This window comes from Adiantum capillus-veneris, chromosome 25 (assembly GCF_014529385.1).
Source record: "Adiantum capillus-veneris isolate H3 chromosome 25, ASM1452938v2, whole genome shotgun sequence".
Taxonomy (NCBI): Eukaryota; Viridiplantae; Streptophyta; class Polypodiopsida; order Polypodiales; family Pteridaceae; genus Adiantum; species Adiantum capillus-veneris.
The window spans coordinates 137,844,275-137,860,208 of record NC_140955.1 but is presented as its reverse complement, the minus strand read 5'-3'; the positions used below and the strand labels follow the sequence as shown (position 1 = coordinate 137,860,208).

The following is a 15,934-nucleotide window of genomic DNA, read 5'->3' as shown; positions in this document are numbered from 1 at the left end:
CATAGCCATATTTGTTGCATGAGTGGGAGCTGTCGTATGTACAGATACGTCCCTTGTATCATATACGCTCGTCTATCACGTAATGAAATAACCTGCAAGCATATAGTCAAGTCCGTCCCAAGTTTGTATGTTCATAGCATAGACTAAACGTGGGGAGTCGCGATGCAAGATGCATAAATAGAAGCCTTGCTTCACCTAAGTTCATAAAATGGATGAGACCACAATGTAACCTGAGTGCTCATAGCTAACAGCTACTCTTGGTGACACACATGTGTCCGAGTAGAAAAAGATTGACCTTGTCAAGATTTCATAGGGAAGAAATGGCCTTGCTGAATTTTGCTACGGATTGAGAATCATAACATTGCTCGATACTCATCTACAGGTGAGTGATCAAAGGTCAACTATTATCAAATATTGCTTGATCAAAGCAACAAGTTAACATACCTATTGACTTCCCTTGGCAGTGAAAGGCATAACATCCTATAGTATGGGTCTTGACTTGGTTTTTAGCTCATAGCTATGGAATTTCCTTGTCTTTTACAAGCTATAGATGCTTGGGCAGGATCATGCCCCCAATACATTATAGAGATATTGGTGGGCGGAGCCTTGCTCCTTGGGTAAAACATGATTGATGTACCCCTTTTAGAATCGACCTTGTTGAATTGGCCCCATGTACTCAAAAGCAAAAAAAACTTGTAAAATATGTACTGTGTACCTGCTTGGCTTGATTACGTTGTCCTTGATATATACGTAAATATTGTCCCTGACATATATGTAGATATGGAGCCCTCCTTTTGGAATCCTTGCTTCCCCCAAGTTAGAGACCACGCCTGCCTTGCCCTTATTCGCTGGGTAACTTTGCCTTGTTGGAGCCGTGTTCTGTTGTGAAAACATGATGGAAGCACCATCGTGCAGCTTATGATGGTGGTATACCGAAAGTAGTTCCCACCAATTTGTGGCTTTGTCGAGCAAAATTCCATACCCAAGCCATATAAACATTTATCTTAAGGGCACCAAGAAAGTGTAAAGGAAAAAATTAGTCGGCCATGCCAACATCTATACCATACCCATTGTAGGCATGGCCTGTACTTTCCTGAATGCAATTGGATAACAGTACCAATTGGTAGCAATCTCGCGACCGTTAACCATTTGTTTTGCCTGAAAACTTTAGTCAAATACCAAAAGTATAAACCTTATTGAAATGCATACCTTCCTTGCATGTCAAAATTTTGCAATGGCATTTGGACGAATCTGCCAATCCTATGACAAGCTGCTCGCTTTCATGATCGATGTACGTTGCATGCCTTGCATGTTTCTTGCCTCTTGCGGAGTGTTGTGGGAAAGTCTTTAGTGCGTCTACTGCCTTGCATTCGAGAAATTGCTCCCTCGTTTGCTCACCTCGCATACCGTGGCTTGGTATGGTGCCATGCACTGCGAGCTATGGAAGAGGTGAAAAGGGGGGGTTAGCCCGTGGGCACCCTCCCTTGGCTTTAAAAAAAACCCCTAAAGTTTCTGAAAATAAGCTCTTTGGAGCTATGGCGTCGAAACCAGGCAGCACAGAACCGTCGAGAGTGTCGAAATTGATGCTCCCCGGCCTTGACGCCTGTGTCGTGAGTTGTTGAGCAAGTCAAAGCGACCCCGTCCAGCCCTCCTTCGCCTGTTTTTGAGCAGGTCAAACCGCCACCTTCCCCCTTTGCTAGGGCTGTTGCATGCGGATCCCATCGTTGTCGTCTCCGCCTGTCCAGGGTTTATGCACACACCGTGAACCCCGACCCCGGTTTGCATGTAGCCAAGAACTCCACGTGGGAGCCACGCCCTCCATAGCTTGCTTTCCTCTTCGATTGAGAGAGAGAGAGAGAGAGAGAGAGAGAGAGAGAGAGAGAGAGAGAGAGAGAGAGAGAGAGAGAGAGAGATCTTCTTCATGATATTTCATGAACGACCGAGAGAGAGGGAGAGAGGCCGAAGAGAGAGAAGCCTTCCCCTTCCTCCATAGCTCTCACCTCCTTCCCTGAGCTCTGATGGAAGCACAGAAGGTGCTCAAAGTTGGGTGCCGTAGATTTGAGCAAAGAATGACAGAGGCGTTTACACACCATCATGGTCTCTTGAGAGATTCGATATTTTTGGAGCACACAAGTGGAGCTTCTTTCACAGGTTTTCACAGGATACTTTGGCAGTGATTTTGTGCTTTGGTTCCTGGTCTTTTCAAATGTATTTGCATAAGGTTATGGCACATGGTTGATGCCTATTATACATGAATTTTGGAGAGCACTTTTGAGTGCCGATGAACTCTCTTGAGAGCATTGTCTTCACATTGATCAGGTTTCTGGATTGCAACTCTTTTGACACTTGTTTATGCGTGGTCACTTTGCTCGGGGAGTCCACTACGGAAAAATTACATAGTGGACTCCCCGAGCTATATGTGAAAATTACATATAGCACGTGCAAATATGTGGTATTTAAATAATCCTTTACATGTATATTTTCAAGTATTATAATATGTATCCCTTCTGTATGCATTTTTGTAAACAAACTAACCCTTATGTATGAAAATTTTCACTTTTTGAATTAAAAAACCCTTGACATAAGTATATTTTTATGTAAATGTAAAAATCACGTGCTATATGTAAAAATTACATATAGAACGTGCAAATATGTGGTATTTAAATAATCCTTTACATGTATATTTTCAAGTATTAAATGTATTCCTTATGTATGCATTTTTGTAAACAAACTAACCCTTATGCATGAAAATTTTCACTTTTTGAATTAAAAAACCCTTTATGTAAGTACATTTTTATGTAAATGTACCTAATTATAGATCCCCTATTTTGTTCACACGTGCTATTTTACATATAGCTAAGTGGACTTCCCGGGTCACTCCGTGGATGTACGACGTTGAGTGTGGATTGCCATTGTATGTGAGATTGTGGAGCCATTTTGTCATTTCTACTCATTGGCATTGAGTAGTGTTATCGTTCATGGTTTAAAGTCCTCTTTCAGAGACTATAGTGGTCGAGGTTTACTCCCACTTTGCCATAACTTTTGTTGACAAATTTTGGTCAGTTTGTAGTGATCGAGAGCTTCTCCCACTTTGGCATATTGGATGCGGTTTTATGGTTGAGATTTGCGTTGAAATTTTATTGCAGTTACAGAGGAGACTCTGTCAATTTTTCACTAGGTTTTATGCGTTTCGTGATAGGTGCTAGAGAGCTATTTTAGCCTAGTTTTGGCTTGTGCCTATGCGGATGGTCATTTTGCTTGCGCTCCTCATTGCGTATGGCTAGTATTTATACATGATTGGTCCTTGATTTTGGTAGAAGGTTATGTGTTTATGACATGTTTGCCATAGTTTTGGTGGCAAGTGTTTGATCAACTGATTTTCTTTTGCATTGTGTTGAGCGGTTATGCTCTTGTGGACAACGCATTTACACATTGTGTGCATTGATCTATAGACTCGTGTTGTGCTCAAATATGGCATCTTGCAGTGATAGCTTGTCATTGGAGACACAGGTTGGTGCATCATGCAGATCTCAAAGGCACATCCATGTGGTTTGTTGGCATTGTGGCAGACCAGGGCACATGTGGAGATGTTGTTTCAGGCGATAGAGACAATGGAGGATTCCATTGGCTGTTTTTGAGAGTACGAGTGTGGTAGAAACTCCTACTTCTACATGTTCAAGAGGCATGCATGGAATTTGTCTCACGAGTGGCAGCTGAACAACAATGCTTTACGCCATGTTACTCCTCATAAGGAGTGGTTTAGCACGTTTTTTTGTTATGAGATAGGATGTTATTCTTGGTGTGGGTGATTTCATTTACGTTTTGCCAGTGGGAGTATACTTGTGCTCCATGATGTTCAATATGTGCCTAATGCTCATAGGAGTTTGATTTCCATCTCGCAGCTTAGAGATTTGGGTGTCATGTTCAGTTGACTAATGAGTCTTACTTGATGAGGAGAGGTTCACTTCTGATAGCGCGAGGCCATCGTGGTACTCCTTCAACTCTTCTCTATGTTCTGGGTGTCAGAGATGCCATAGTCTCTGTGAGTCCACTTCCATGTAGACGTTTGCAGTTTAAGCAAGTACACTTTGCTGATGAGCAGTGTGACACTTCGCTCGTTGTGCATACAGGATCTGAGAAAAGACATGTAGTGCTGGACAGCTCTTTGAGTGCCCAACTAGAGCAGCGGTGATGAATTTTGAGGCTTTGCCAGTCAGGGAGCAAAGCAGGGAGTCACATATACAAGACAATGCAGTCTCAGTGGCTTTGCAGACATGTACTTTTGCATATGAGCTCTAGAGTGTTGTGCACGACATGTCAGTAGATAGAGAGCTAGAGCGGCTATGCTCTAGCAAGACACAAGGGATTGATCCTCTTAGGACAGAGATGCCTCTTACCACGGAGATGAGCAATATGGAGTTCTTTGACATGCTCATGCTAGAGGCTCGACTAGAGACTGATATGGTGATGCCAGGACATGTAGAGCATGGTATGATGGATGTGAGGACGGTAGCAATGTTGAGCACCCTTGATTTGTCGCATCGGCTCCCGGGGAGATCACTAATAAAAATGCAACCTATCACATGAGTTCAACAGAAGGGTATTTAAAGTTCTTGAAACTTACAAAAATATATATACAGAAGGGCATCATTTTTTCAAATTTGAAAAAATCTTACAGATTTCAAAAGAAAAGGGTACATTATATTCCTAACAAAATTCACAGATAAGGGGTTTTACAAACATGTTTTGAACGCACGTGATATGGTAGTTTTACACATAGTGAACCCCCCGAGCATCGGCTACGATAAGAATTTAATAATAAAACGTTTTTTTAAGAGAAATCAAGGAAGTTACACTAATTTTTTTAAATGTATGTTATCACACTGTTTCTTGAAAAAAGTGTACCAACAAACTATTTAGACTACAATATATTACAAAAACATAAAAAATAATGTTTGAAAAAACACTTGGAAGCATTGTAGCAAAATGAGGAAAAAAAGGTGGAAGAGGACCAGAGAGAAAGATTGTGTGACCCAATATTCAATGGCCCTCTTTAAAGAAAGAGGTACACAAATGTCAACACCTCTCACTAAGATTTAAAAGAAATATTAAAAAATAAAATTTTTTGCCATGTGGCACTAATCTGCAAGCTTAATCCAATGGTACACAATTGCACAAAAAATCCAACGCTTTACTAATGACTCCTTATGTAGTCCCAAAAAAGGGGCATTGGGTATTGGGTCACACACAAATTTTTTCATCCTCTTTCACCTTCTTTTCCTCAATTTCTTATGTAATACTTTCATGTGATTTTTAAGTCGCTTTTTGAAATATATTGTAAATCAAAGAGTTCATTCTTATAGTTGTTTCTTTAAAAAAAGTGATATTATATGTGACAACAAATATTTTAAAATGCTCCTGTCACTTTTTGGCTCCTTATTTCACCAAAAAAAGCGTCTTATTATTAAATTCTTCTCAATAGCCTTGTATAGGCATAGTGAGCTTTCACCTTCTTCTCTTGGCTCCTTATTTCACAAAAAAACCTCTTATTATTAAATTATTCTCAATAGCCTTGTATAGGCATAGTGAGCTTTCACCTTCTTCCAAAAGAAGCCTTCTCTGTTGAAGGTTCTTATTATTAAATTCCTACCAATAGCCTTGTGTAGTCTCTTTCTCAGAAGGGAGCCTCTTATTATTAAACTAGTACAGCCGGCTGCCTTCGGCGACCTCTCTCTCTCCCCCTCTCTCCCTCTTTATCGCGTGCAAAGGGGCTTCTTTTAGTTTTGGACTTTAGCTTTCAAGTCGCAGATCACGACACGTGTAAAGAGCTCCCCCTTCTGCCATATTATGTATTATTAAATTCCTATCAATAGCCTTGTGTAGTCTCTTTCTCACAAGGGAGCCTCTTATTATTAAATTCCTCTCAATAGCCTTGTGTAGGCATAGTGAACTTTCACCTTCTTTGAAAATGGAATTGATCTAGCCCACAAGAGATGGCAAAGTGGTGTAATAAGGGTGTCATGCATGGAAAGTTGAGCCGATGCTACCCTTTCAAATACACGAAAACAGGAAAAAAATAACATTGTGCAGTGATTATGACCTGACGGGTGAATTGTAAAAGGGCGGTGTTGAAAGAGTGGTTAGAAAGGGTCAGTGAGAGCCTCAGAGGCAGAGCGGGAGGAGATATTAGTGAGAACATTGTGAAAAGGAGTGGTACTAAGGTTCGAACTTCAAAGCTAGAGAGCTACCTACACTGCCCAAATTTTGTCCCCGTGTGATAGGACGCTTATCCTCCAGGGGGCCACTCCTCCTTTCTCTGCATCACACATGTTACATTAAGATATATCATGTAATAAAAGTCTCGCATTTGATTGGTCGAGCTCTATTTTCTCTCTCTAGCCCGGAAGAGACCTTCTCTCTCTCTCTTCAATGAGAGGGAGGGAGGAAAAAAAAATCTGTGGTGGATCTCATTGGGCTTTGCTTTTGCACGTTATCTCTTGTTGCATGCAAGCTTTTGAAGCCCTTCAGCAAACCTTTGTGCTTACGTTACTGTTACGTAGATCACCTTAATGGACCCGCTGTGATCATTGAAGCTGCAAGTTCTCTCTCTCTCTCTCTCTCTCTCTCTCTCTCTCTCTCTCTAATTTGTCTCAATGCTGCCTCACAGCCCTCGGGCACAAAGAATCTGCTTTACGTTATCCCTGATCAGGTAGCTTGGAATTGGAGACCGCAGCATGTTGCTGTTGCAACAGGATCCATATTTGCGTGCTAAAAACATGAGGGTAATGATCTGGGGGAAGAGGGAGTAACACTTGTAACCGCATAATCAGGTCAAAAGCGGGCTTAATTCCCAGTATTACTCTGTGTAGAACCCAGTGCATAGTGCCTCCATAGCCATAACATCGTCCTTTGTCAACTTCTAGACACAGGTCCATGCTACCCTTATGATCTAGCTAGGGGGTTACCTCCATAGCCATATTAATCAGAATCCCGTTTACCTCTCAAGCTGCCTGCAGGAAAGGAATCTTCCTAGCCATATTGATCAAGCTGCTGCCCATGTACAGACCGAATTCCTAGCCATTTTATCCAGGTTGGGCTGGGAGAGAACGACATCGATGTCGTATAGAAGGCGCAGAGAAGGGCGGCGTGTCAGTGAAGTCTATGGAGCCGCCGGCCTGGTCAAGACCAGCAGTCCCCCTCGTCTGCTACATCAGAGCAAGGCTGTCACTGGCCGCCAGATCGCTCTACAAGTGCAGGACACAAGGTCCTGTGGAAATGTCAGTGGTGGCAATATGATGACGAAGGGCCCCCCCGCAGCTGCCAAACCCAGTAGGAAAAACCATCACGCAGGGGCTTTGACAACTTCAAAGAGCAGGAGCGGTACTCATGTGGTGACCATTGGCCCGAGTTCCACCTCCTCTGACAGCGCCCTCTCACAAGGGGACTTTGACAGGTATGAATTGTTCTATGAGAAGCGGCGCAGTGCCATCGGCGTCATCACAGGCATCTTCACCTGCTGGTCCAAGAGCAAGGATGGTGGGCAAGTAGCAGGCGCCAACATGTTCACGCAAAGCCGCCAGGTGACGTCGACTATGGCGCCGCCCCATCTCAACAGCCTTTCAGCAGCAGCGCTTCTCGAGCAGGCCAAGGCTCAGCAAGAGGTCTTGCTTGAAACCCAGGATACAAGTGACATGTGGGAGTGGCATATGGAGCAGCAACAGACCATAGCTAGCCAAGAGCACGAAATGCTTGAGCGCAATAGCAACGCCGGTGCTAATTCTGGTGATCATTTCCCAGCTTCCATATGTCCGCCACCTCTTCTGCCCGCCGGCAGCAGAGAGAATACAACCCCAACCCCAATCCTTAAACTCAAAAAGCCTCCTGAACGAGAATTAGCTCCTCACGATGAAGATGTTGAGGACGACGATGCCACACAGGAATGGGAATCTCCCGCTTGGGGGTGGCGGCAGCACGAAGCTGAGACTGCGGGAGAGAAGATCCTGAGCATGTTTGAGACTGCCCTACTTCGCTTTCGGTGGGAAGTGAATACCTTCTGCAGGGTCTACATGCAGCAGATTGTGAGGGCTGGCTACTCTCTCATCAATACGCTGATGGAGATGGAAGCCAACACAGTGTTCTTGAGGAGGGTCCATGCGAGCTATGCCTTGGAAGCAAGGATCAATGCGGCGCTGTTTCGGTGCTTTGAGAATGATAGCTTTGATGACAGCGGGCTGACGCATATCTTCGATCCGAGCGCAAGGGCGGTGGCAAGGCTCCAGGAGTTCATGAGGATGAAGGGGCTGGATCCAGCGGAGGCATTGAGGATGCATTCGCCGAGTTATGAGCCGGCGTTTCACAATTTTGCGGCGGCCAAGAGCGAGGAGGTGCTGGCGCTGCTGCCGGCGGCGGCGCTGGCGTTCCGGTCGGCGGCACAGAGGGATCGGTTTATGGATGCGTTTCTGAGGGCGGCGAAGTGGGCATGGCTGCTGCACCGCTTGGCGACATCGACGACGCTGCCGGCGACGATTCTGAGGGTGGCAAGGGGGCATCCGGTGGATGCGATGTATGTTGAGTCGGTGGCGGTGCCGCCGATAGGCAGCTGCACCCGATGCCCTGTGACGGCACATCCCACCGTCGAGTTCATGATCATGCCTGGCTTTGTAGCGCAACGCAAGGTCTTCCGCTGCCGCATTTATCAGCACTTCATGTGCAAACAGCAGTAGATGCCATAGCCTGTCTATGCTTTACTCTGCTAATTTTCATGATTGGGATGCTCATTAACACCTATAAATTACATCATGTAACACAATCATCTTCCTGCTAATTAAGTTCTAGTCAAGGGCCCGTCAAGACATCCTCACATCATGATTCATGAGAAGAGAGTCCTTGATATAGAGACTCATATACAATAATAATATACCTTGTCTGTTTGCTTTTGGTCCCCATACACGTACTTGTCCAATGCATGCACGAGCAGTAGAGTGAAGATCTTAAAGTTTCCTCTACGACTTCTCAATACGTTTTTATAGGATGTTACACCTTGGTTCTCTACAATTCTGGCATCTAAACTTCTATAATTTTTTACAAATTAATGTTACAAGAGATCAAGCACGGAAATATTCATCAAATGGGTCTTGACTCTTACCTCCATCGTGAAGGTGTTTTGTGTAGACGCAATACGGACTGCATGGGATTCTAGAACAGCGCTAACATAAACAAGCAGCAGGAGGTTTTGCTTGATGGATCTTACACTCATCTACAGAGAATGTTGGTGGATGAATGCTAAACGGATGGGGATAGTCTAAGGAGGCTACACAACAACGGTCTTCGGCTCATCGCCCACATCTAGGAGTTCCTTTATGCCCTGACTGAACATAACCCCCCTAACTAAGAATAGGAAATGTATGGGCCATGTAATTTTGATTACCCAAAGTTTTGTATCTACTGACTGAAAGCTAACTATACCCCATGTGGTAGTCATTGTAACTTTACTTCTTTTTCTTTAATATAAATCTGCTCGCACCCTTTATGGTTTTAAAAAAAAACCTCGGTCCCAAATTGAAGTCAAATCAACTTTAGTTTATCTCATGCCACATGGACCATAGTGCAAAGAGCTATGGATTACGTGGTGATCACACAACTTAAAAAGCATTTCCCTTCAAAGGCATTGGATACATACTTGGGATGTTGAAATTGATGCCATCGTGCGTAGTTTAGTGTTTCTCTAGATGCTTTTACCAGTTCAGTGTAGATTATACAGTAGCTATCCGTGTGACAAGTTCTCCCCAAGTTAAGTGTCTAGATTATGTAATGTTCTCATCCGCTACTCGAAAAGAGGACAATGTGAGCAGCTGCCCATGAACGCAAAGCTATTCAAATACTGCTCCAACAGTGAGTTTATATCAAACACTATTACAAGGGTTTGTGGTTGTGTGCATACGTGTGTATGTCTATGTGTGTGTGTGTGTGTGTGTGTGTTTATGTTTAATATCCGTAAAAAAGAACTATATACTAATTGTTGATATTGACAGTAAGCTTGACAATAAGACCAAGAGACATTATGTCAATAAGGTAGGCAACTGAGAAGACAATATATTTTTATTCAAATTTTGGTATAACCAATCCTTTGTAGAAGACTCAACGAGCTCTTGATTATGAGAGAATAGACTTATACTTGCCACCATCCAACATAGATATCAAGTTAGAGCTTGGGCTACTTCTGATGGTCTCCAAACAATCTATTCTACTTGTTATAGTTGTCACATGTCCCTACACTCCCTCACTCTCCTTATACACATTAGAGGTAGGTTTTTAGCCTTGAAATGGGCTAAAACTCTCTTAGCTATAGTTTTGATAGGTTTACAGAAATGTGCTAGTTGACATCCTTCTAGATAATCCGTACAATTGAAGGACGGAGTTTCCCAAACGGTAGGTACTTCAAGAAATTTTCATGTCTAGCTTGTCCTCAATCAGTTGCATCTTTGTTGGTTTCTGGAGTGGGCTAATTTGAGCACTCACTTGAACTTGCACTTTCGAAGGTATAGTAAGAACTACTTAGTTGAATTGGTACAAAGAAGCCATCACAGGATAGAAAGAAAAAAATGTTATAGGTAGTGAAGTGGAGAGAGAAATATAGAAATAGAGACAAAGAGAGAAGTAGAGAGAGAGAGAGAGAGAGAGAGAGAGAGAGAGAGAGACATAGAGGTAGGGAGATGAAGTGAAGAAGAAAGGAGAGAAAGGAAAGGGAAAGTGAGAGGTATATGTGTGTGTGTGTGTATACAGAGAGAGAGAGAGAGAGAGAAAGAAAACGAGATTAAGAGAAGGATAAAGAGAGAGATAGAGAGAGCGAGACAGAGAAAGTACAAGACAAAAATGGCCAAGAAGGAGAAAGGGGGAGGGATTGTGGTGGTGCTAACAATCTAGCCCTAGTCAAGTGGTGCTAAAAACCTGGCATAATCATGAGGATTTTGCATAATTCAACTATTTATCACCGTAATACCCCATCCATTGCTATTTTACAAAAGTATGTAGCGTATACAGATGACAACACTTGACTCTCACTATGTATATATAACGATCACAAAACTCATAATTTGAAACCACCCATTGTGTGCAATATCTATTCTTCTATATGATTTACTATAATTGTGTAATCAAGGCTCATGATAAGTGTCATAAAATCTAATATCTATCTAACCCAAAGGATTTTCTTATATTGAATTGATAATTTAATATGGAAAAAAAAGGGAACAAGAGTTAGAATATAGACATGTGCTTTTAGATCTATCTCAGCACGGGATCAAAGGGACATAAGGAAATGGTTCCAAAAGGGAGATGGTCTATCAAAGAGCAATGACCAGATAATGGAGCTTAAAAGACCGTAGGGTTAGCTTCATTAAAGACCTCCAAAGGTTAGTGTTAAAAGTCCTTAAACCTAGGACCTTAAGCAAGCTGGAGTTGACCTTGAGGTGGGAACCTTGCCCAAGCTTGAGGTGTTGTGCTTGTCATGCTTGATGGTTAAGGTATTGAGGTGCTTGTCATGCGTGAAGCCTAAGGTGCTTGAGGTGCTGAAGTCAATGGGATCCCTACATAAGATGGGGTGAGCCTTGAAGCTAGGGGATGAGAGAGAACACACTCACACTCACTCTCAAGGCAAACCAAAACTTAGGAGGCAACAAGGACACATGTCAAGCCCCTACCCATGTTGCCCTCATGGTGTGCCCGGATCCTATTGGATAGCCCTTTAAGAGGTCCAATGAGAATTTAGTCCAGCTAAATAATTATAAAGCATTATTCAAGCCCTATCTCTCAAATAGGAAAGGAGGACACTTTTTTCAAATGCTACCCTTGTTGCTTGATATGACTAATGCATGCGATTGGCTAGTCTAGGGGAGGTCCAATCAAATCATTCCTTGAGCTAGAAGAGGGGGTCGACCCAAGCAAGGAGGGGGGTAGCTTGCCCCCCGGGGAGGTCACCTAAGAAAAATGTAACCTATACGTGAGTTCAACAGAAGGGTATTTAAAGTTCTTGAAACTTACAGAAATATATATACAGAAGGATATTATTTTTTCAAATTTGAAAAAAACTTACAGATTTTAAAAGAAAAGGGTACATTATATTCCTAACAAAATTTACAAATAAGGGGTTTTACAAACATGTCTTGAACGCACGTGATATGGTAGTGTTACACATAGTGAACCCCCCGAGGCTTGCCCATATACCCCTCTCACACACTCACACACTCTCTCATTCTCATTGTGTGTTATAAATCCATCTGCTTCTCCAAGCTAGAGAAGTTGAGAGCCTAAACCAACAACTCTTGGCTATGGAATGCAAATCCAACCAAGATCCATGCTCCAAAGTGCAAGCTTGCCATCTTCTTCATCTCCATTACTATGCTACTATGCTATGCTAAGCTACAAGAGTAATAACAAGTGAGAAGACTGGTTCTTTGTTGTATGTTACTTCCTCTTCCTCTTCCTCTTCCTCTTTCTCTTCCCTTCCCTCACTCCCTGCTAGCTCTCTCCACCTTTGAAGGTGTTTGAGGTCTTGGGATTGAGGCTGGGGATATGTTAATGCTTTTGCAAGTTAATTAAGGTCATAATTTTGGTGTATGAAGCTACCATCTTCATTGCACCAACAATTTGTCACGGAACACAAGCTTGTATTGTACCAAGTCTCTCTTTATTGGGGAATCTATAATACAAAAGAGTTTTGAAGAAGGGACCGGCTCCACATAAATCCGATCCTCAATTGTTGTCAATTTCTCTAATTATGTGTGTGTGTGTGTGTGTGTGTGTGTGTGTGTGTGTGTGTGTGTGTGTGTGTGTGTGTGTGTGTGTGTGTGTGTGTGTGTGTGTGTGTGTGTGTGTGTTTTGCAAGTATTTTTCATGCCAAGCTAATTAGGTGTAATGTTTATTTTGCTACCTTTAATCAATTATTCTTCTATGCTCTATAAGAATTCTCTTAAAGGAAATACTAACTATTGTTATTTCATTTTTGCTACAATCAATGTTATAGCAATAGCAAGTGCAGATACAGACAAAAGGTTCTTTTTTATCCCAGGTACATACAATGCATCAACAAGTGTGAAATATCTCATTACATTGGTATCAGAGCGATTGGTTTCTATTTTCTTGCTTAAGAAGAGAGGTCCTTAAGTTGTCCATGAAAGGTTGGACATATTGCAAGAGGGTAAGTGGGACAGGGATCTATTATCTTGATTGAAAAGGACTTAGTTTGAGGTACACCGTTGGGAACTATAGACTTAATAATGGAGTCTTTCGGGGCTTGCCTTTGGCTTAACCATTATTCAGCTACGAGCAAGCTCAATAGGAACCATAATCAACCGAGCATTGATGCCTTATTTATGTATGCAACATGAGGTTAGATATTCAATTTTTTGTCTCACAGGTCAGTAAATTTGTGCATAGCCTAGGGTTAAGCATTGGCAGGCTATCAAGCGGACCTTTTGCTACTTGAGTGGCAATTTACTCCTTGGGTTGTTTTATCCCAAGCGGGGATCATTGCCACCAGATTTACATGCATTTTGGACGCAGTTTGGGCTGGTCGTTATGACACATGAGTGTTTTTTGTTGCATGCTTGGCAGTTCATATCATGGGTGAGCAAGAAGCAATCTACTGTGGCCACTTCCAGTTGTGAGGTTGAGTACATGGCAATATTCATAGGTACGGTTGAGTGTGTATGGCTCATACGCCTTAAGGCTGATTTGGGTGTTGGACAGGACTATGCTACAAAAGATGTTTTTATTTAAAGAGATGCTAGAAAATTGGTGATCACTAGTCCTGGGTACATTGAGGATGCTAACACAATGGATCAACTTTTTTACCATATGTGCCTCTTTGGAGGCCAAGATAATGGAGTGCTTACTTTGCTTACAAGATTGTTTGTTTCTATGTTGGCTCTTTAACAACCCAAGGAATGAAGGAAGAAGATAACCTATCTTCATATCCTCCAATGTTCCATGAGTTTTCAATGTTTCCATTGAGTTCCATAAAATGTTGAGTCTCTTTTTCCTATGGATGGGATTTTTCACACTACTAACATTGTTTTGAACCATAGATAAGCGAGAGTTGCCAAAGAACATTTTTCTAAAGGGACTCTGAAAAATTGGGCTATTAAAATTTGGACTTTTTATTGCTTATGAAAACATTACAATTTTTCGAATCAAAGAGGGCGGATTACAAAATGCACCCTTCATTTTTGCAAGGTGGTCCTTTACTTTCGATGGAAGGTAGAACTTCAGACACATGGATGTGCCTCCCCAATTGGCCCTTTATGGAGCCCTTTTGGCCTAAAAAATCATATCAAGTGTGCATTCCCACCATAAGCTTCTGGCCCAGGGCCTACATACCTGCTTTAGCATCCTGCCTTGCCCTTGTTTGCACCCTTAGCACTGCATATCACCACTCTTAGGCCCGACCAACTTTGGTTTCACCATCATTGCCTAGCCCCCTTTTTGGACCTTCATATTTGACCAAAAGCATATTTATAGAACTTGAAAAGCTATCACACTGAATAGATAACCAAAAGCACTCACAAAACCACAACCATATGTACAGACTATGTACAAAGCTCCCACTCCTCCACACATTGTTACTTCTACGTGGGTTTCCCACCCCCCTTGGCTACAATCTAATGCACATCAGGCACCAAACTTCTATCGAAGTAGAGCTTGAGCTGCACATCCTTCACCCTATGCCTAAGAAGCTTACCATTTGCTCTCACTAGTTGATGTGTCTCATTTGGAAAAGCCTTTTGCAGCTTGTAAAATCCCGTCCACTTCTTCTTGAACTTCTTTTGGAAAGTGAAATCCAAGTAGCTCTCGTACTTCATCACCAAGTCCCCTTCTTTTATATTCTTGTCTGGTAGACTTTGATTGATTTTGGAAACCCGTTTCTCTTGATGCTTCACATAGTAATCCGTTGCGACCTCTTCTCTCCATTTGCAATGCATCAAGGCTAGCAATCAGATCCTGTAAAATTTTCTATGATGTGGCATTGATGCGCCGCATACCCTTCAAAGCACCTAGTTGTGCATGCACTAATAGCACTTCTTCTTTATCATAAACAAACTTGAATGGAGTAAATCTGGTGGCCACCTTGCGGGACGTTCTATACGCCCATAAGCACTTCTCTAGATTCACCTTCCACTCTGTTTCCTATTTATACACATACTCTGTCAGCATCTTGATGATTTGCCCATTGGCACTCTCCACTAGACCATTGCACTGTAGATCTCCGAGTGGCAATCCAAAAAGACCGGCATGATCCAGAACTTGAGTACTTTGCCTTTATCCACTCCCAGTAGCTCTAGCTATTTGTCTCTATCTGCCCTATCCATCGGGGATCTGCCATATCTTTCACCCTGCAGCTTTGTTTGAGGAGTCATTTGGACCGGCTTCTTGAACATCTTGAACACTACATTCCAAGGCACCATATCAGCACTTCGAACACCTAGACCTGCCTCCCCAATTGGCCCCTTTTTTAGCCTTTTTGCCTAAATAACCACATCAAGCATACATTCCCACCCCAGGGTCTTCATACCTACTTTAGCATCCTTCCATGCCCTTGTTTGCACCCTTAGCACTGCATAGCACCACTCTTAGGCCCGACCAGCTATGGTTGCACCAACGTATATGTGTGTATATATACGTCTACATATCTTTATGCATGCATACACCTACATACGTACATACATATACCTATAAGAACACACACACACACACACACACACATACTTCTCTTATGAAGGATTCAAGGTTCATGCATTTGCGACGTGTGTGTGCAAGAAGTAATACATGCCCTTAAAGACAATAGCTCGGTGGGGCACCACAGTTTAGCCAATTGGCCTCTTTCCAATCTTGAGAAAAATTCAAATCTCTTCATTGGCATGCTAAAAGCCTTTGTATC

The 15,934-nt window shown here is 42.5% G+C and overlaps 1 protein-coding gene across 1 annotated transcript; it reads left to right on the top strand.

Moving 5' to 3' along the window:
• The first annotated feature begins 6,559 nt into the window (after window positions 1–6,559).
• Window positions 6,560–8,943, top strand: LOC147425728 (uncharacterized). The gene has a single exon (XM_086499896.1). The coding sequence runs from the start codon at window positions 7,116–7,118 to the stop codon at window positions 8,721–8,723; it is 1,608 nt and encodes a 535-aa protein (XP_086356022.1). The 5' UTR covers window positions 6,560–7,115; the 3' UTR covers window positions 8,724–8,943.
• Window positions 8,944–15,934: the final 6,991 nt, after the last annotated feature.